The sequence below is a fragment of the Daldinia decipiens genome (genome assembly GCF_022478715.1).
Source record: "Daldinia decipiens strain CBS 113046 unplaced genomic scaffold F4813scaffold_13, whole genome shotgun sequence".
Taxonomy (NCBI): Eukaryota; Fungi; Ascomycota; class Sordariomycetes; order Xylariales; family Hypoxylaceae; genus Daldinia; species Daldinia decipiens.
The window spans coordinates 369,418-389,766 of NW_026054556.1; the positions used below are offsets into that span (position 1 = coordinate 369,418).

The window sequence follows — 20,349 nt, forward strand, 5'->3', positions numbered from 1 at the left end:
ATCCCTTATTAGTGGGTGAACGCGCTTGCTCAGTTTCAACGCGCCCTGCCATCAGCCAATTATCGATAAGGCTCAATGAACACAAGCTTAAACCTCCCACCTAAGGTTACCCTGGACTAGGTATTCAAATAAATACAACAACATTAGTCGACCACTCATGATATCACAGCAAAAGGAGTCCCCAATGTCGCCTTATACTAACAATGTCTTCGAGAGTTTCCAACTACTCAGAGAGGCGCACAAATGGCACCAGCGATAATGACAGCAACCCGCGACCCCGCGCAAGTACTCATGCTTCAAGAGCTTCTCAATCTCAACACGATCAACGAAGCACTCGTTCTCCTCAGACCGCCAATATCAATCCCCCTCATAAGCGTAGCGCCTCAGGCAATCCCCGACCAGCTAGTAGGACTGCCGAAGAACGAAGGACCGAGCGCACGACAGTGACTACTAAAGAGAAGTTAATCTCGAGGACGAGGAGCCCCGAAAGACGGTCTAGGGATGCGCCCCCGCCAGAAAAACGCAAGTCAAAAGAGGTGCCCAAGCCGCGCCAGTCAGACACGAAGTCGAGAGATTCAAAGCCTGATGCGCCGCCTAGTATGTCTCAGATTAACGAGATTTCACCTCGGGGGAACTTGGAACTTGGAACTTGGAACTTGGACTAATTTCTTTTGACTACTAGCATCATGGGAACCCGTGGCTAACCTAACGCCGCATACATCTGCGCCCCTTGCGATACGTGTGTCTATACCTCCTTCAGCGTCGGAAGCGCCACTCTCGCTGCAACCGCAGCCTCTACACGAACTATCCTTAGAGGCCCAAGAGGCCGCTATAATCGAGGATTTATTATTTGTTTTCATGGGCTACGAGGGGCAATATGTTCGCTATGCGTATTCGTACGACCCCAACGAGGAGAGGGACCGACTGGCCGGACCCGAATTTAAGATACTTCCCGGCCTCGATCCCAGTCTTCAAGATCTAACTCTATCAATGCTCAAAATGGCTACTTACTACTCGGCCCTTGAGACATTTGTCGATGTGCAGAGCAGGGAAGAATTTGGGGCTGTCAATCATGCCCTATGTGCCGCAATCAGGAAGTACTTACACGACTATCTGATAATGATTGCGCAGTTGGAAACGCAGTTCTTGACCAATGATACTTTCACCTTACATCTCCTCAACGTTCATACACTCCCTACAAGTCAGATGATGTTCCAGCTCTATTCATTAGCTCACGAATTTCTCAAGAGGAACGCGCTTTTGGATGACGAGAGCTCGGAGGACTCAGATCCTGACGATATTGAAAATATCCTAGAAAATTTGAAGCGAGGCGGCGAACTCGTACCGGGAAATATGACCGGAAAGAAGGTTTGTAAGGGCGGCGTGGTTATAGGCCTAATTACTAAGAGATTGGAAACCATGTCCGGAGATCCTGCTGCCAGATCATTACTCACATCCTTGCTACGCGATGCTAGCCGGCCGTATATGGAGATGTTGAACGAGTGGTTACATCATGGCGAAATCAGAGACCCGCATTCCGAATTCCTTATTAAGGAGCAGAAGAGTATTAGACGCGACAGGTTAGAGCAGGACTATACCGACGATTATTGGGAAAGACGATATACCGTCCGAGAGCATGACATACCTCCACAGTTAGTAGCCGTCAAGGAAAAGGTCCTGTTGGCAGGGAAGTATCTCAACGTCGTGCGGGAATGTGGCGGAGTCGACGTTAGTAAAGTCGCCCAAGATGTTCCCAAGTCCTTCGACGATCCGCACTTCCTCGACAATGTCAATAACGCTTATGCTCATGCGAATGAATCGCTTATGAAGTTACTCCTAACTACTCATGCTCTTCCCGCTAGGCTGCAGTCACTGAAGCATTACTTCTTCCTCGATCCGTCTGATTATTTTACCTATTTTATGGAACTCAGCGCATCGGAACTACGAAAGCCGGTCAAGTCTGTCAACGTCGTCAAGCTGCAGTCTCTCCTCGATCTCGTTCTACGGCAGCCGGGAAGTATTGTGTCTATGGACCCATTTAAAGAAGATGTACATGTCGAGGTGAACGAAGTCGGCCTGATAAAGATGTTGCAACGAGTCGTAAATATCACAGGTATTGAGCAAGGGGAGGCACTACAACCTCTAAACAACCAGCCTATCGAAAACGATAAGAATGCAGTCGGCTTCACCTCGCTGCAACTCGACTACACAGTACCGTTTCCCGTATCGTTGGTCATTAGTCGGAAGACGGTATGGCGTTACCAAGCGCTATTCCGTTATCTTCTGTCGTTGAGATATCTGGAGTCACAGCTAGCGACTACATGGCAGACGCATAATACAGGGGTTGTTTGGTGCCACAAGTCGTCCATAAGACGTATTGAAATTTGGAAGAGGCGAGTGTGGACCTTGAGGGCGCGAATGGTGGTTTTTGTCCAGCAGCTACTCTATTTTTGCACTCTAGAGGTCATCGAGCCCAATTGGCAGTCTCTGATGTCAAGACTCAAAGCCAAGGATGGGAGTTTAGATGGGTCGGGCAAACCAGACCGGACCGTGGATGAATTGATGCAGGACCATGTGGATTTCTTGGACACTTGCCTGAAGGGTTGCATGCTAACTAACGGCAAGTTAATTCGAGTAAGTGGCTACAAATTATCGCGGCTACCGCGTCTCCGCTCACATATTTCCAGATCCATTCGAAACTAATGCAGACCTGCACCGTATTCGCCGCTCATATGAATTGGCTGTCGCGTGAGCTTGAAAAGTCTGATCCGGATTTAATCGGCCCTATAAAGCCACCCAATATGACTGACAAGGAGTGGAAACGATTCCAGGCTATAAAGTCTCAGAAGTCGCATAGCGATAGCGGGTCAAACAGCCATCTCCAGGATGAAGAGACCCGGGTCAACAACCTATTTGAGATCATCAGAAACTGGGAGAAGAACTTCAGTCGGCATTTGCAAATCCTGCTAGACGCCCTAAACCATTACGCAGCCACGGAGACCGTGGTTCTACTAAGCTTGTGCGCGAGACTAGCAACTGCTAACCAAGGAACTGATTTCTCGGGTCCTCGCAATGAGGAGGACGCCGCCGCATAAGTGTCCCATATCAGCTATGAAGCTTCCGACACGATGCATCGGCGCGGCCAGGATATCCCACGGATTGAGACTTATGACAGGCGTTTAGGCGAGACGAAAATAGTTGGCGTAAGGCATAGCTGTGGGCTACGCAGTGAGGAGATATAGATACCTTGGAATTATGAATTAATCGGTACTCCAAATACACATGAACCCCCTAACCCCTCTTTCGCTAGGACTTAGAGACTAGTTCTCTAACTAAGCAAATAACACTTTCTAAACTTTCCACTATCTTAGTTCACGAGTTTGTTGTCACATTATAAAAGTATTCATTATGCGGAGACCCAACCGCGAGGTAAGCTCGCAGGTATTTCATTGAGTGAGGATGTGATTTTAAACCCAGCCGAAATTTTATACGCCGGTTGATGCAATGCAATACAATCGTAACCGCATTCCACATCATGTATAGGTTAGGTAGTTATATAGTACAGGCATTTATAAACATATCTCATACCCCTTCCCTTTCCTTTTCTCTTACCGACAGTGAGTGCCCAGAGGGCTAGACTGCTTGCGCGCATCAATTGGCGCCTCTTAGCTCCTTCACGATCTTGACTAGTTGGGCCTTGTCGACGTCCTTGCCGTCGAGGGGCCCGTCGGGAGCCAAGAGGGTCTTCATGACGTCGCCGAAGGGAGGGGTATCGCCGATGGGCGGGACGGAGGCGGCAGCCTCGCTAGTCATGGCGGTAAGGACGCCGGCGACGATGGCGCGCAGCTCGGCCTCGGAGGTTTCTCGGAACCCGCTTGCGGCGACGTACTCGCCGAGAATGGCGACTTGGGTGCGCTCCTTGTCGACTAGGTCCTGGCGGCCGGCCGCTTGGAACTCGGCGGCGGCGTCGTCGGAGGCGCGCTGGGACTTGCGCAGGAGCGCGACCAGCTGCGCGTCGGTGGTTATGGGGGATGCGGTCTTGGAGGCGTTGAGGACGGCGGAGAGGACGGAGCGGATGGCGTTTAGGCGGGGGGCGTCTTTGGCACGCACTGGGGGGAGAGTAAAGTCGGTTAGCTGGTTTTTGTCTAGAGTAGCTAACGGAGCTTCGCGGGACGACAAGGTCGGCGGAGATATAGAGATGACGCACTCGCTGCCTTCAGATCGCCTTTAATCTTTTGTAGTAGAGGCGGCGGTGGCGGCGCCTCTTCGCTCGAGTAGAACCGTGCGCCGCATCTGCGGCTCAGGAACTCGGACGTCGTGGGGGTCGTAGAGGGGTATGATGCGATGCGTGTCCGCAGTCGTAATCGCTCGGCGACGCGATTGAAAGGTCGTAAGGACGCCATGGTTGGAAGTCTTTTGTTTCGGTGGCCTTATTTTTACCCTTTTTCTTCTTGGCAATTTTCAAAGTGTGGTTTGGGTCCGGGGATAATTATATTCAGGGGAGATTGGATGATGTCGAACCAATCGAGTTTGGATTTCGGTACAATGAAAGTTCCCGGTCGGTCAGGCTTTCCTTACCTTACCTTGGGTTGGGTACCTATGTATCGTCCAAGCGTAAGGTGGCCAGTGATATCACGATCGTCACACTAACCGGTGGGAAAGCTGTGGGCAGAAGCTGAGGAAGCTATGTACCGAAAGGCTATTTATTGTATGTGCGACTTTGCGAGAATGGAAGCTGAAGAATTGAATTAAGTTTTAAGGGTCGGCTCCTATTGGTTCCCGCTGCTCGCGCTATGCACGTCCTAACTCAATGTCCTATAAGCTTAAAGTCTCTTTAGGGCCATAATCGGATTATAGAATATCTGGTTAAAAAGCTTTTACCTGCCGGCGGGAGGACTTGCTGCTTACTTGCTGCTTGTTGAGAGTTCCAGCTTGTTGAGTTAGGCTACCTACCTAGGTAGGTACCTATGTATGACATGTATGTATTTCTCATAAATATCAAATATTGGGAAACGGGATGTCGTAGGATACATGGCCTGATAGGACGTCATTTACAACCCATGCTTCCCTATACCGAGTATGGTTGCTTAGCTGATCGACGGTCGGGTTATTTTTCATATGCTAAGGCTCACCCGAGGCTCACCCAAGGCTCACCCAAGACACACCAGGCACACTAGGCACACCAATGACTCCCAAGGCCCTCGTCAATGTTTCAAGGAGATATTACCTGCATCATATTAGATAGAAAGGGATCTAGGAAATATCACCTGACAGATAATGGCAGCGAGATGCCCTACCGGGTAGCAAGGGTCGGGATGGGAGTTTACATCCGCGGTAAGGCCCACTACCATCACGTACAGCCCAACGGTTTTGTCCTTGGCCGCCACTTCGTTACACAGTCACATAATCAATCACAATTAACAGCCGGAGCAAACGCTCGTAATAGAGAGTGACACACGGCAAATTACCCTTACCCGTGCGGTTGAGTAAAGGCAATCTATTTCAACCGAGATGACAATTTTCAGCGATTGGTCCGGTTGGTTAGTATATAATCTTGCAAGGGGAGGGGAGGAGAGGAGGCTGTCTCACTCTCTGTCTTGTCACTCGCGGTTGCAACGTCGTGGATGGTGGCCACGCTGCTGCCCTCCGAACAACAAGCAGTGGCAAGGCCCGGGTAGGGTAGCCTCAGTAGTCTCAGTAGTCTCAGTAGTCTCAGCAGTCTAGAACACGGCATTTAAGAATTTGGAAACAAAATAGGACCGGGGGTGGCCCACTGGCAAGTTGGTCCGCCCGCGACTAGGAGGCCGGGAATGCGGGCGGAATGAGCCATCAAAAGGAGATGCCGTGACAACGGCTCTACCCGCCCGTACCTGCTTAGATACTCGAAACGGGGCGTATTTCTCGATGCTAGCCAGTAAGATTGGCTTTTATGTGTGTGTATGTGTTAGGTATGTGTGCGTGTTACGCATCCCATGTACTTTTATACTTTTATACTTTACATGTGTATACCCTAGAGTACATACGCGTGTGTATGGAATACGTACGAAAGCAACGTGTATCGTGTTGGGCAGGAGGTACCCTATGGGTATTTTCTCGATTGGGTTGAGACACACGACCCGACTAGTTGGACCCGAGACTCTGGTAGAAGGAGCAAAGGGGATCCCTTGATTTGCTGCTTCCCTTTTGGCTGCAAACCTTAAGCTGACCTCATGTCCTGCCTTCCAATTCCCTCCCTCTCTCCACTCGCCCCTCTCCGTCTTCGCTGTCTTTGTTTCCCATAAGTTCCATATGTATGTATAATCCCGTATATCACATAACCCTCCCCCAACACCCAACATCATTCAAAGCCCACGCCGGTCAATGTTGTATCAACGTATATTCTATAAATGCAGCCATGCCCTTATCTGCTGATTGTTCAACGTACAATATGCGAAGCGAAGTCCTTTTCCCAGAGGCAGGTGGGTTATAACCCGTAGCGGCCCTACTGGCATCCTACACAACCATCTCTACATAATCAAGCCCCCACCCCCTTTTCTCTCCTAGGATGAACGACCGAGCAAGCGATACGATGTTGACCCGATTAGTCTAACCTGCGTCTGCTTTGACCCGCCGTATACCTTGCCTCTCCACTGCGGCAAGGTTTCCTTCCGGGAGAGCCGCCAAACTAGCTCCCGCCGACCTCAGCGCCTCGGCTTTCTACCCACACATACGTATCTTGGGTAGCAATTTGTTAGCCTTCTGTCAAGTTTGACATTCGCCGGAGGCTTGAAATGGGGATGACTTACAACCGAAAATATGGCTATTATTCCACAATACTTATCAGCCTCGTCCACGGTCCATTGTGTACATTTGGGTTGAGGAATTAGGTCAGGGCCTTACCTTTAGTGCAGGGTTGGTAGCTTCTGCTCTCGCCTGTGCCACCAAGACGTGAAATTCCGTAATAGTCATGCTGCGAAATGTCAACAATTCCCTGTGCAGCTGGCGCATTCTTGAACGAATCGGTATTGAGCTTACTTTAGGAGCTCTGTGAACGGGTACAAGGCTAAAGACCCGAGCAGCAATCGAACGTTTTCTTGGTTGTGAACACCAATATCAAAGTCTCTTTGGCCTACGCGAAATATTAGGATCTAATATTCAGAAAAACCAGGCGGCACCATACTATCAGACCAGCCGCACATAGGTAAGGGGATCACTGCCAAACAAAAAGTTAGCACATGCTGCTTCATCGAGCTAGGGACCAGACGTTGATTGAAGGGGGTCACTGCTAAATTGAACCCAATGATCGGGCGCGAATGGAATAAGCCTAGGGGTGGGTGAGCTTTCAGATACCTACTTCGCTCCTCGACATCGGTAAAGCCAGCTTGCCTCATCCAATGCGCAAGACGTCGTGGCGCTTCGACGTTTTTGAGCTGCGACATTGCTCGGCTGTATTTGTCTGACCATTGGCGAAGTGCGTGACCTATTGGAAATCCCGTGATGAGCATACGCACGTCTCGCTACAGAGCTCGTTCCCCTTACCATCTGTCAATGTACCATTGTCGGACTGTGCGTTGTAATCGATTTCAACCATTTGGCACCATCCACCTCGGCGCAGACACCGGAGGATATCACGTATGTATTCGATCCATCGATTACGGTCGATACCTCCGGCTACAAGTCTACTATTCACAAGGTCGAAATGATTGGAAGGAAACGAAAGCCTGCAAAGATGCTAGTTGAGATTTCCGTTCTGATAATCGGGCATTTCGGTTCTTACGGCATATTTAAGTTGTCGACATTAAGGTAAAGGTTGTCAACACTCTCCTCGGGGTTATAATGATGGGGGCTCACGTCGATGCCAATGACCTGAATTCTCCAATGTTAGCTAACGGAGAGTCTTCAAACGATAAATATGTCTTTCCGCGAGCCGACTGTTAGCATCAAGCTCACCAACCCAATCTTCTTGTGGTTGAAACGCGCTGGCTGCAGCGGCTTTCTAGCTCTGCCCTGCGGTCCAGGAGATGAAACCTGGACAGAAGCCTATCGCATCGCAAGAGAAGGTAGACGAGTTATCCGCTCGAAGACGTAGATGTTAGAAAAGACTCTGCCGAGGGGGTTTGGTCCCGGGTATTGGGGATCCGTGGAGTACGACCGATGCAAGAAACGACTCTATACGTGCCTCGCACCTAGGATTCTCCCAAGCCACTTGGAAAGCCCACATTCCCGTTCCGAAGCCGCAGTCGAGTACTCGCCTTAGAGCACCCATGGGTGGGAAGATAGATCTCCCGTCAAACACCATGGCTAAGACGTCGTATTGGATGCGCAAGCGAATAGTCTCATCCTGCGAGAGGTGCGTCGACATCAGTTTGTGGGCCCGATTCGAAAAGGAGTCTTTGGCGTCTGCAGACCTCGTCAATAGGCACAAGATATATCCTGCGGTCCACTGAACAGCGCTGATATATTCTGTTGTGGTGGGTAAAGGTTTCGCGCACTTCGTCGGTGACCTCTTCGGTGTCGGCGTGCCTATTAGCGGTTTAGTGAGCAGAACATTCCTGCTGAGGCTTAGGGCATATCTACCCAGTCATTTTATGATAACGCTAGTTCTGTTAAGGGGAACCAAGCAAAATATCTAGTTAAGAATATCGTGAGGCTGTCTTCCAGCTAACAGGCTATATGTTCGAGATAATGTGTGGCCTAGATGAACAGCCATAGGCTCCCGAATGACGGTTTTTATCCAGACCGGCATACTCGGTTTGGGCTTCCAACACCATCAACGCTCACCACTCTTTCGACGAGGAGGCCGTCTGATCTCCTCTTCACTAGGTACATGGGGACCGTTAGTGGAAAGTGGTATATTGCAAGAATAATAAAGCTGTTTAGGCGTGTGTGGAGCCAATGGCCCGGTCAAACAACCACATTGGTCACACGTCCACAGCTTGCACCCCACGAGCTTTCTGCTGTTCGCCGATCCTAGGTACTACGGTTACTCCCTACGTATGCATCAGACCTTCCTGATCAAATCAGCTTAGATATAGACCATTGAAGCATATGAGCAGGCATCTGAGTCCCCTAGGCCTGTTCCTCTCTCTCTACCACTCCATGACCCAATGCACCCGCACTAGTTCCCGTCCCTCTCTTGCATCGTCCATCGGAAAAGAAAGACATTGCTGCCCAAGCCTGCTTCTTTACTTATTATTCTTGGCATATACTTCGCCCAATGGCTATTTGATTTGGATGCTGCGGAGGTTCACATTGCATTGAATGACATATAGCGCAGAAACGGTCTTATATCTGGCTAGGTGGGATTAAGCAGCCACGTATGAGACTTAACGTATGCTTGTGATTGATCGTACCGGTTCGGTAGTCTCTCGGTACTGTAGTTACCTTCTTTAAAGTTGCTGACAGTTTATTGTACTGTGCCTCGTGTTGCTCTCAGCAAGATCTGATCAGTTGATGCGGCCGTAACCAAGGGTTTGGAATTTTGGACGGCTTTGTAGCCGCGTTCAGCGCGAAGAGCTTCCAGACTAGACTATCCAAGAGATTTAACAGCGGCAATAGGGGATAAGAATCAGGGGAGTCTTCGGCGAGCATGAAAACGGCTCCGCCTAGCCCGGTTTTAGAAGAACCAGCAGAATTCCATAGAGCTGTAGTGAAGGGAGTTCAGGGACCCAGCTCTCTGGACCGGCTGTGGCTTCATTTCCATGTGCCCCTATACGGAGCACACGCAGGATGACGGCTACACCCAACGGGGTATCCTTAGCACTCGCAGGCCTTGGCTACGTCTTAGGATTCCTACAACCTACCTTGCCGCCAGACGTCCCAGAAAGCTATATTTCAGAACCCCTGGCGAACTGCCACGGGAAAGACGCACGAGAGTCTTTGGTAAGCATGCCGGATGCAACCTGAGTCAGAAAGAATATATTACTTGCCAATGACTTTTAATCTACTACGTATTACGGATGTAGTCAGTCATAGACATATTTCACGTACATGGCGGGCCACCATGACGACAGGGATAAGGACCTCGAATGGCCTGGTTACAGTGACTTGTTCGCAAGGTAACTAGCCCAGATCATTCATGTCCACTTAGTATTAGTACATATGCGCGAGGGGAGCAGGCTCACCCGGGTCCTGGGACGACAAGATTGGCGTGACGATCGCGGTGCCTACTATTACTTACAGCTCCTTATGTGCGACTACCCGGACGGTGAAGAGATTACGGGATTTCCTTATTTTAGTATGGCTTCCTCACACCGCCACTGTGGTCTGATGAAAACTAAGTTCAACAACCTGGCTAAGAATCAGCGATGGTGCTTGACCGGCAAATGGCTGTTTTTCCTAGTTTATTTTTTGGTCTAGGACGACGTGCTGCAGGCGGCGTCTCTGGGACCGCCGGGGGATGTTTATTATGCCTTGCACCCATTTAATATGGGTTAAAGGATACCTAGCATCGCAAGAGATCAGAACAAAGCGGGCCGTTGCAGTGGAGATAGCATTAAGAGGGACGACGCTAGAAATTGGGAGGGGGGTGGCGGCGATCTCCAAGTGGTCGGTACGGCGGTACCAATACGTTTCTAGGCTGAAAGTACAGTACAGTACTGGCCTCTACCGCCGAGGGCTTGCTATCAGCAAAACGAAAAGGGGTCACTATTCTATACTGGCAACCGCTTCGACAACTAGAGTTCCCTGCTGAGATGCGTAGCAAGGTCGTCGACGTTGAACTAGATATCTTAGCGGCTCATAGTCGGCCTCACAAGTTGTATAAAGAAAGGATATGAGGGCTAGGGCTGGCGAAAGTCGACATCCACGTTTCTGGTAAGAACTCTTTGCCGAGAAGAGTGGCAGAGGTCCATTCGTTGTTCGACGCTAGCAAGTTACCCCTGGTCTACAGGAAGGATTATGGTCGGGATAGGCCCACACATGGTTAAAGCCTCGGTGCCCTTATACATACGGTACTACACGCGCACGCAATTTTCCCTTGCTGCTAGGACGGCGCCCGCTCCTCTGGATCACACTCTCATGCTTCACGACGGGTCATCATGTAGGCTACGGTTGAAGTCGGCTTTTCTGGGACTTCGGTTCAAGTTTTGGCGGCTTGCAAACCTGCAGGTATCGATTATAGCCTCGCTGGAGCATCTCAACATCTCACAGTCTGATCTGTATCTGTCTTCACCATCGTTAATCCCTTCGTCATCATCGCAATCATGTGTCTTACTCTAGTGAGCCATGCATTAGCGTGTACCAGAGTATCGGGTCAGACACTACAGGCGTGATCGTATCCGGATCTAAAAGAGAAAAATAGCGGAAAAAAGCCGGTGGCCTCGACGACTAATTTGGGCCAGCCTCACTCTCCGCTGCGACGATGGCCAATGATAATCCTTGTTTATCATTACCCTGCGAATCTGCCAATACTCGATAGCCGTGGCTATGTGTGTACCGTCCTCTCGGCTACTACATACTATGTTTGTAGAGAAAATAACCCTCGTAAGCAAGGATCCCGTAGTAGTGTAGCCACATAGCGGGCACGATACAATACGCAAGCGCAAGCGATCTCCATCACGTGCGAATTGGGAGGGGTGCAGATGAGCTTGAGAACATGGGAGCATGGGAGCATGGGAGCATGGGAGCTTGGGAGCTTGGGAGCTTGGGATTCAATATACATATACATGGCCTTTGTACCACCAGCCCGAAGGTCTGGATCTAGGTATTTCCCGGAGGAGCTTGGCTGGCCTACCAACGCTAGAAATTGAGGGGTCGGTAAGAAATAGGTTGCTACCATGCGGGAAAGTCTACGTACAGTACTTACGTCTGGTTAGGAACCCCTTTGAGGCTAGATTGGCTTGCAGTTCTCCCGTCCATGCGCTACGCTTGATTGGCAGGGTCAATCCAATCCAAGACGTCTTTCAGTTCCAAGCGCTCCTTTCGGGTGCGGCAGCATGCAGACGCGAGGCGAAGGTGCCTTACCGCCTACGCGGGAACGCCTTACATGTCCTTACATGTCCGTTGCGACTTTGGAGTCAATGCTTGGGAGCCCGGAGCGTTGAAACTGTAACGAGGCTTCTTACCCAGCAGACTGGTAAGTCGATCTCATGGGTAGCCTGACGACATTTCCGCGGGACCGGTTTGAGGATCTATGTATCTCGCCTCTTGCCGTCTGATAGATAGACAGATATCTCTTCCCCACGGAGGAACGAGGCGAAGCAAAACGCAACCTCACCCATTCGATGTGCCGTCTACTCGGGTCACTCTGGATCAGCTTTTCCATACTGCTACATAATTTCAATAATACATTTTTTAGTCTCGCCGCCGTCGCCGCCGCCGCCGCCGCCGCTCGGTTACAATGACGTACATCTGGTGGCCTCTCCTCTCACGACGGTAGATTTAAGCATCTGCCGAGCAGTATGCTACCCTCCCCTCCAAACCCATCACCGAGCATACAGCGACATAGCATGCAGGCTGTCCCGTACCGCGACGTAGGATATTGCTAGTATATCTAAGACATGGGTTCTTGATACGCGGAGTAAAGTCCATGAACGTCGACCTGATAGGTACAAATTCGATACCGTACCTAGTAGAAATAAGGTAGGTACGTCAGTAGGGTGGCAAGGCAGAGTAGTAGTCCCGGGCATACAAACATGCAGCATGAGCTGTTCTTTGAGCCCCCAAGCCCGCGCCATCGTTCTGATACGTCAAGTTTATTTTCAATTCTCTACCTTTTTTTTCTCAATAATTATTTTTCTCCTTTTGTCTTTCTTCACGTTCACGCCCCCCCCCCCCCTCTACACCCTCTCTACCCTCTCTTTTCGGGCTCTGCTTCGGTGTATCAAGGAGGCGCTACTGGACCTTGTCAGTTGTTTCGACGTAGGTAAGGCGCATGGAAGCAACGCGAATGGAGGAAATAAGGGGGGAAGGGGGTGAGAGGATGAGAAAGGGCACAGAGAGAGGGTTATGTTATGTATGGGAACGTGGTACGCGACACCCCTGGATTTAGAAGACCGGCCTGCGGCATAGGTAATAGGCAATAGGTAGGCAAGGCAAGGCAAGGCGAGCGAACAGGGTCTAGGTAGGTGGCCCTCACGGCAGCGTCCTTCGGGCAGACCCCCAATCGCGGGCCGTCCGGGGTCGAGGTCGGGGTCGTTGTGTGGGTTTGACGTGGTTTGTTTTCTCTAGCCTTTCTGCTTTGCTGGGTCTTTGCCGGGTTTGTTTGGCTAGGGTCCGTATTGTACAGATACTCTGAAATATGACAGGTCACATATCACTTTTACTTTCTTTTTTTTTTTTTTCCCCTTCCACCTCTTCCCTGAACCCTGACACGCTGTCCCTCTCTCTCGGAACCGTCTCTTTTCTCAACCGTTTTAATTTATTATTATGGGGTTCGCTCTTGGATATTATTATTGTCCTTTCTTATGTCTTTTCTTTCTTTAGCCACTTGTGACTTGACGTTACCTTTCTTTTCTTAGTAAGCGGAGAACAGCTCCTGATTATTATCGTCAATATTATCGTCAATATTATCGTTGTTATTATTTATATTATCGATATCATCATCATCATCATCATCATTTTTTTTTTCATTCTCTTCTCGTTGCTTCTCTTTTGGCGTGGCCGTACATATGTAGGGTTAGTGATGATTGGGGGGACGAACATTTCGAGTTCCTGGAATGCTACTTTCTGGTTATTGGTTCCTTAGCCCTGGTAAGCCAGAGTGCCGACCCGCCCCAACCGTACCAGCCGCGCGTGTTGGGTTTCTGGGATGCTAAGTAGCATTACCTAGTATATATACATAAGTAGCATGGATGTTAGCATGTTAGCAAGGGTATGGCATGGGTAGACGACTCCGCCGGTAAACGTTTCTTCAATGTTGGATGTATATGCAGTGGCTCACGGACCAGGAAATCAAATCGTCCTCCCCTATGTACATTGAAACTGGATGGCAGGGTGGGTACGTACATCGTACATATATCTACGATTGTTGGAGTGCGAATTCCCGTGTTAAGCCCGGTGCTGTTCCATTGTGTCGGTAACAGCTATAAACTTCAGCGCATACGGAATATTTGATAAACATGGCAGAAGCAAAGAGCAAAAAGCAAAAAGCAACAAGCAATAAGCAAAAGCAAATCTCCTCATCAGCCGGATATAACCTACGCGCCTGCAGTGGAAATTAAAATTAAATTACACAAATATGTATGTCTCACGACTTATATGTAGGCTCCATAGTGTGTAGAAGCTCTAGATTTCGTAGCCTACCGTGCCGTGCTGTGCCGTGCTATGCTATGCTATTTTATTATTTTATGCTAAGCTGCGCTGTGCGCTGTGCGCTGTGCTGTGCTCCTTGCTGTTGTACACTTTGATGACCACTTTGATGACCAATCCATGGTTGTTCCCCGTCTACCCATACATATAAGATCATGCAATTCAATCAATGCCCGTTCCGTATCCGTGCCCTCTTTCCATGTCACGATGAGACGCGTGCCCTTATTTCTTACTTCTCTTTTTTTTCCCTTTCCGTTCCGTTCCGTTCCGCCGAGCCGTCGGGCGACAGCAAATACGAGACAACTTTGCTTCTTGCTTCTCTCGCAGGGCGGGACTGGTACTGTACATACTGATGGACAGACACACGTATGTGTGCGCGCGTATGTGGGAACAGACAAACCACGCATGTGACCTTCTCCTCCTTTCCTCATTATCGTTTTGGATGTCGTTGGGTTAGGTAGGCAAGTGCTTAGCACCAAGTGAACACCGGATTCCTAGCCTTGACGGTCTCGAGCCGCTCCACAATTACCTTCCGCCTATTGCCATCCATCGTTTCAGCCGCGGCGTATCCCAAATCTCCTTCCATGTCGTCCTCGTCGTAAGCGTTTCCGTTACCGTGGAGCCTCGCGGTGAGCGAGTTGCCATTGATACCCGTCGCAAACGAGTACCGGCGTTCCTTGCGGGGTGTGTACATGTTCATCTGCGTGCGCGATGGACCCTGATAGCTTGACCTCGGGGGACGCGATAGTTGTGGACGGGTGCTCGATGACAGAGCGTCGAATGGGTTCTGGGATTCGGCTCGTTCTGGAGACTGCTCGTGGGAACTCGCGAGTTCGAAACGCCCGGGATTCGGTAGCGGACTAGAAAACCCAAGCAAGTCGTCAACGGTACCAGCAGGTGCTGATGAGTTGGCTGCGCCGATATCCATTTCCTCCTCGATAGCGCCGTGAGCCTCGGGGTCAGCCCTACGACGCGCTTCAGACGACGTGGCGCGCATGGGTACAGCGACGGGAACTTCGACCAAGTCGTCCCAAACACATACCCTAGCGCGTCGTGTAAGTTCCAGCGGACCGTGGTCCGGGGTCTTCAGCGTTTCGACAACGTTCCAAGCCTGTCCCTTCATCACGGCCATCTGCCGGGAGAACATCTTCTCCTGGAAATCGGGGTCGATTTGGAATACCTTTCGTAGCTCGAGCGAAGTCTGGCTCCACCATTGCGTAGAAGTAAGAAGAGGTAGGAAGTGATCCCGCGTTTTCTGGGAGAAAGGTCGCCCAATAAGATCAACAGGTAGGAAGAGCCAACCGAAAGGGAAACTATCAATGGTAAGTTTATCTTCTTATAGGTTTATCTTCTTAGACAAGGTAGAACGTGAAATGTAAGTAGGTACCTTCGCCATGCGTCCGGGTGCTTCCACGGCCATGATAACGAGTTGTCAATCGCCCCAAGGGATATCTTAGGGTCAGGATTCGTGCCCGCGCTCGTGCTCGTGCTCGTTGCATTCATAGGTTTCTGGGCCTTGTAGGGGTTAGGGCTCCTCGAGTTTCCGCTCGCCGGTAAATGTACAGGTCTTGCAGGTTGTTCGTCGTCTTCTTCTCTTACATCCATGTTAAGTTGTGGAGGTTCGGAAGTAATCGAGACTGCTTGCGTTTCCCAATCAACTTTGACCATCCAATTGTCGAGACCTCTATCCGTATTCCGCATGATGTAATCTAAAATGACAAGTTTTTCGAGCTCTTCCCGGAACGACTGCTTCAGCGACTCAGTCCACCTAAAGTTGCCAGGTCCAAGAGGCTGTTGTTCAGGGCCATTGCGTTCATCTTCGCTCTCACTGTCGGCATCACGAGGAGCTCTACTAGACGGTCGACAGCTTTCTGCCCACCTTCTTTGTTTATGCCGGTGAGTGTCGTTTGAGCGAAAGCTAGACCAGTACTGGTCCGGCCAGGGGTTTTCCCTTAGGAAGACGTTGGCATCTTTAAACCCCTTAAGGAATACCTGAAAACTCCCTGGCTTTGCCGGAAGAGGCTTCCTCTTCCTGTAAAAGCTCCGGCGATCCCAATATGGATAGTGAAACGACTTAGATGATAGCCAGATAACATCGGTATAAGGGACAATGTGGGTACGGAGTTGGCAATCAAGAACATACGCTGCTGCCTCGCTCACGTATGAGAGATTGGGTATCAGACTGTAAATAAATTAGAATGTTGACTGTCGATATATATGCGCATAGATTGGATTATAGGTACTTACCATGCTCGACCAAAACAGCAAGGAAATAAATTTCGATGAATCCACTTGTTCCATTTCGGGTTTCCGGCAGCGTACGGTTCTTCATCCTTGGGCTTGAACACGCCAACAATCTTACCGTCGGTATTCCGCGCAAAATAACTCCCTGAGCTACCTTGCGTGATCAAACTCGGATGCATACCTTGGTCAATGGCGACTTGCACGCTCTCGACGATAGCTTCGAACTCAGCTTTAGACATGGCGGGCTCGGGCATGGAGGCAAGTGTTTCGGGAGTCGCGGGTCGGACACCCTGAGGGGGTTGGAAGACGCTATAATGAATTTCGAGACGCTCCTCTTCACCTAAACTGCCCCTCCCCTTCCCTCTTTTGAACTTTGATGCGATTTCGTCGGCCCATCGTTCTAGACGAGCGTTTATGGCTTTGAGGTCAACACCCGAGTTGCTTCGCATCCGTCTTGACTGATACTTGAGCTTCGTGAGTGTCTTCGGCGACGCCATGCCCGAGTGAGGCCTCGGTTGTGTGAGGGGCGCATAGCGAGGAGCAGATTGAGGTTGAAGTGATGCGGAGCTCTGGGCTAAGGGATCATCTTCGGAGTCGTCGTCGCTAAACTGATCAGCTTGGGCCAGGCGTTCGTAGCCGGTCGTAGCCGGGCGACTTGGAGGCATGGCTGGGCGGATGCTAGGTAGGTAGATACAATGTATGTGGATTAAGAGGGTTGGGTCTGTAGTCTGGTCTGTGGTCTGGTCTGTGGTCTAGTCCCTTAGAAATGATCGCATTCTAGTAACAAAAGATAAGGTTAAAATTGTATGTTAGGCTTAGGCTTGCTTTGGACCTGCCCCTGATTTGTCTCGTATCTAATTAATAAGTAACCAATACCTAACGTTGGCAGCTTTTCCAACTACGGGGCTAAAGAATGGATATAGTAGCAAAGAGGGACTATTAAAAAAATACAACAACGCCAAGTATCTCGACGTAGAAGAAGAAAAAAAAGATACGGTTCGATGTTGGCGCCGGTGTATGTAATAAGTTGATGTTCTAGCCGAAGATGTCGAAACACGTCACGTTAATAAGAGGCGTATTCCATTCCCTAAAAGATTTTAGAACATTGCCTTAGGTTAGGTTAGGTTAGGTACCTACCTTAGGTATTGTACAATACCTAGGTAGGATTCTAGGTAGGATTCTAGGTACATCAATGTAAGGCACCCATAATAAACCCCACAAGGGTGCATACATATAGGCAGACAAGATACTCCATTAATTGAAAAGCCTCGGAGCTCGGAACGACTTTAGCTTATTGGATGATTGGTACAGAATATTGTATATTGTTCATTATCTTTATAAGCAATATCCCTTTAACTCGTGACAAGTATACCGGTATCTACATAGATCAGATATCTACATAGATACCTATGTAGCTTAGGTGATCTTCTCTTCCCATCGCCGTAGCTCCAATACCAAGAAAAGCGAGCCATATGGACAAAGTGTCTAGGCGGAACATTGACTCGAGCTTTTTACAATAGTGAAAAAAGAGGACTGGTGAGGGATGTCGAGATTATATCGAAATTCCTACGTTTCTACCTAGGTAAGCTTTAAGCTCCCCTATCAGGTATGTACCTACCTACTTAAGGGCCACTAAACCAAGTACCTATGTACCTATAGGTTCCCGGGTCCAAGACTCTAAATAGTACCAACCCCACCTATCGGAGGCTTCCGCTACTGTTAGATCACACATCTAAGAAGGACCGTTTCACAGCTTACAATCCTTAGGACCCTTTAGGGTAGTACATATTGCGTACATAGCTCCCACGCCCTACAACATTGAATCTACCTACGTAGCCAATTTATCTACGTATGATCGATCCAATTCACACGAATTGCCTCAAACAAGCAACACAACAGCACGGATATTCATTAACAGTATTCTTTTTCCTCGAATCAAATGAAGTCGACCTTTTACGATAGTAGTAGATCATCCTCAATCGCTCCAGTTAGAATCATATCACGCGATCCCGTACATGATCGCAATCCGACCGCATTGCAATAGGCTGAGTTACCCGAGTCATCTGCAACTTGAGTTGTACCAGGCTTCGCATATCTATCGAACCATCTAAGCTTAGTTGTTCGACATAGTCTGAGCTCGCCAATTTTTAATTCCAAGCCCGGCATATCACCGTTTCTCCTTAGGTCGTTAGTCGAGAAAAAGGGAGAGGCTCCAGCTTAGCCGTCTGGTCGTATCCACTCGGTTGCTAACCCTGGCTCCAATCTGAGTTTCTGTTTCTCTGGTTCGACACGGTTTACGTCAGTTCCACCGGATGGTTGGCCAATCGTGTCTTATCCATCAGTCTAGAGATGCACCAATCCAAGACGGTCTGATTCGAAGATCCCAGGAGTGAACTGTCGATCCTAACCCTACCATTTAGCTCTTATACCTAGCTTATGTATACGACACTAAGTCCCCTTGATCTATGGTCTCTGCCGATATGGTCCAGATTGCTTTCTAGGATCGTCTCTTATTCAGACTATTTCTTCCCAATTCTTCACCGTCTTCCATTTCTCGTATCCCTTCCCGTGACTCGAAACACTCAGCTGTATTTTTATATCTTCCCAGCCGGACCCCTCTGATGTGCCTTGCACCTTGCCCCATCACTGGCTCAAGTAATCTAGGTCTTACCCCTATCTACTGTCTTAGGACTTACCTCTTTCAATCCTTAGTCGACAAACGAGGTTATCGGTTTTTTTAAGCAAAACACGGCTCAATATCCCGATCGCACCGGTTCATCGCCGTCAGATCCGAAATGGCCGCTCAAGCTACAAACGGAAGCTTTATCGATATCACCATTACAACCTTCTCATCACCCGAACCTGATAATCAACGAGGACGGAAACGCCGACGCAGCCCGCCAGAAGCTTTAGCAGTTGCAGCAGCTCGAATGCCGTCAGCAGAGTCTGCTACTTTCCGTGGACGATGCAGGCACCGTTCATCTTCGAGGCTCGATATATCCAGAAACACATCACGACTTAGAGGAGGGTCTTTATCTCCAACCCGCAGAAAGCTGATCCGCGTTGTTCAATTAAACCGTCACCGAAGCCAATCACCATCTAGATCCCGCTCTCCGGCTACACAGGAGGCTTCGAAGAGAAGGCGGCAAAGAACACAGAGCCGAGGTCGAAAGCACGATGTCGAGTCAAAGAAAGTTGTCGAGCCTATTATTGCTTCGTTCCTCCGCCACGAAATCGTGATCAGGAACGATAGTCCGTCTCAGAAATCGAAACATAACGGATGATACCGGCACAGCTTGAGAATTGGGATTCTGAATACTGCAGATCCAGCAATGGCTACGCCTACACAAGGCATGCCATTAGAGCAATGTGATGTTGTACTAGGTTACTGCAACCGCCGAGCCTCGTACAACAAAAACATTACTACCAGATCCTAATAGGCTGGTTTAAAAATAAAGAAGTTAATACTTTACCTTTAATAGTATTAAAAAGTTGGGGGTGGGCACAGGAAGCTTGCTTAATCCACCTACAAGCTAAAAATAACAGGATATTGGTGCATCATTTATCTACTTGGATGGAAATGGGAGAGGGCATGACAAAATACGGGATAAGACTAATATAAAATATAAAAATCTTATGTATGTTAACTAGTAGTATGTAATGGGAACTCAAGATAAGAAAGATTAGTTCAAGATATCAGAAGCCACAATACGGGCAAATGGCAAGTCCGGGGATGCGGACACGACGATGGATTGGTGCCAAGAGACCCCAAGAGACCCCAAGAGACCCCACGGCGACGATGCCTGCATCTGCACCAGGTTAACTGGGTCTTCTAGATCTGCGGGGCACGTGGCCTGGGGAGTACAGAAGTGAAAA

The 20,349-nt window shown here is 49.3% G+C and overlaps 5 protein-coding genes across 5 annotated transcripts; 2 read left to right on the top strand and 3 right to left on the bottom strand.

Annotated features, from left to right (window-relative positions):
- Nucleotides 1-61: 61 nt before the first annotated feature.
- F4813DRAFT_48421 (Spc98 family-domain-containing protein) lies at nt 62-3,234 on the top strand. Its single transcript, XM_049248544.1, has 3 exons — nt 62-597; nt 683-2,634; nt 2,688-3,234. Exons 1-3 carry the CDS (start codon nt 204-206, stop codon nt 3,093-3,095), a joined length of 2,754 nt encoding a protein of 917 aa, XP_049100384.1. The 5' UTR covers nt 62-203; the 3' UTR covers nt 3,096-3,234.
- Nucleotides 3,178-4,755, bottom strand: F4813DRAFT_48450 (GatB/YqeY domain-containing protein). Its single transcript, XM_049248545.1, has 2 exons — nt 4,208-4,755; nt 3,178-4,109 (listed from the first exon to the last, which is right to left on the bottom strand). The coding sequence occupies exons 1-2, from the start codon at nt 4,401-4,403 to the stop codon at nt 3,652-3,654; spliced, it is 654 nt and encodes a 217-aa protein (XP_049100385.1). The 5' UTR covers nt 4,404-4,755; the 3' UTR covers nt 3,178-3,651.
- A 1,830-nt stretch (nt 4,756-6,585) lies between these two features.
- On the bottom strand, nt 6,586-9,474 carry F4813DRAFT_395760 (S-adenosyl-L-methionine-dependent methyltransferase; the record flags this gene model as incomplete). Its single annotated transcript, XM_049247743.1, has 11 exons — nt 8,646-9,474; nt 8,388-8,502; nt 8,129-8,320; nt 7,930-8,019; nt 7,757-7,845; nt 7,519-7,700; nt 7,334-7,459; nt 7,160-7,192; nt 7,015-7,108; nt 6,880-6,949; nt 6,586-6,696 (listed from the first exon to the last, which is right to left on the bottom strand). The coding sequence occupies exons 1-11, from the start codon at nt 8,723-8,725 to the stop codon at nt 6,586-6,588; spliced, it is 1,182 nt and encodes a 393-aa protein (XP_049100386.1). The 5' UTR covers nt 8,726-9,474.
- Nucleotides 9,475-14,651: 5,177 nt separating this feature from the next.
- F4813DRAFT_48589 (phosphatidylinositol 3 and 4-kinase-domain-containing protein) lies at nt 14,652-17,323 on the bottom strand. The gene is made up of 3 exons (XM_049248547.1): nt 16,477-17,323; nt 15,617-16,411; nt 14,652-15,542 (listed from the first exon to the last, which is right to left on the bottom strand). Exons 1-3 carry the CDS (start codon nt 17,136-17,138, stop codon nt 14,699-14,701), a joined length of 2,301 nt encoding a protein of 766 aa, XP_049100387.1. The 5' UTR covers nt 17,139-17,323; the 3' UTR covers nt 14,652-14,698.
- A 1,945-nt stretch (nt 17,324-19,268) lies between these two features.
- On the top strand, nt 19,269-19,757 carry F4813DRAFT_388698 (uncharacterized protein; the record flags this gene model as incomplete). Its single annotated transcript, XM_049246728.1, has 1 exon — nt 19,269-19,757. One exon carries the CDS (start codon nt 19,269-19,271, stop codon nt 19,755-19,757), a length of 489 nt encoding a protein of 162 aa, XP_049100388.1.
- Nucleotides 19,758-20,349: the final 592 nt, after the last annotated feature.

Excerpts from the sequence above, each read along its gene's own strand:
- F4813DRAFT_48589 (XM_049248547.1), bottom strand. The coding sequence starts at position 17,138 with ATGCCTCCAAGTCGCCCGGCTACGACCGGCTACGAACGCCTGGCCCAA. Across the intron at positions 16,412-16,476 it reads TGCTGTTTTGGTCGAGCATG|TCTGATACCCAATCTCTCAT; the intron begins GTAAGTACCTAT and ends ATTTATTTACAG. Across the intron at positions 15,543-15,616 it reads CACCCGGACGCATGGCGAAG|TTTCCCTTTCGGTTGGCTCT; the intron begins GTACCTACTTAC and ends TACCATTGATAG.
- F4813DRAFT_48421 (XM_049248544.1), top strand. The coding sequence starts at position 204 with ATGTCTTCGAGAGTTTCCAACTACTCAGAGAGGCGCACAAATGGCACC. Across the intron at positions 598-682 it reads AAAGCCTGATGCGCCGCCTA|CATCATGGGAACCCGTGGCT; the intron begins GTATGTCTCAGA and ends TTTGACTACTAG. Across the intron at positions 2,635-2,687 it reads CTAACGGCAAGTTAATTCGA|ATCCATTCGAAACTAATGCA; the intron begins GTAAGTGGCTAC and ends ACATATTTCCAG.
- F4813DRAFT_48450 (XM_049248545.1), bottom strand. The coding sequence starts at position 4,403 with ATGGCGTCCTTACGACCTTTCAATCGCGTCGCCGAGCGATTACGACTG. Across the intron at positions 4,110-4,207 it reads AGGCGATCTGAAGGCAGCGA|TGCGTGCCAAAGACGCCCCC; the intron begins GTGCGTCATCTC and ends CTCTCCCCCCAG.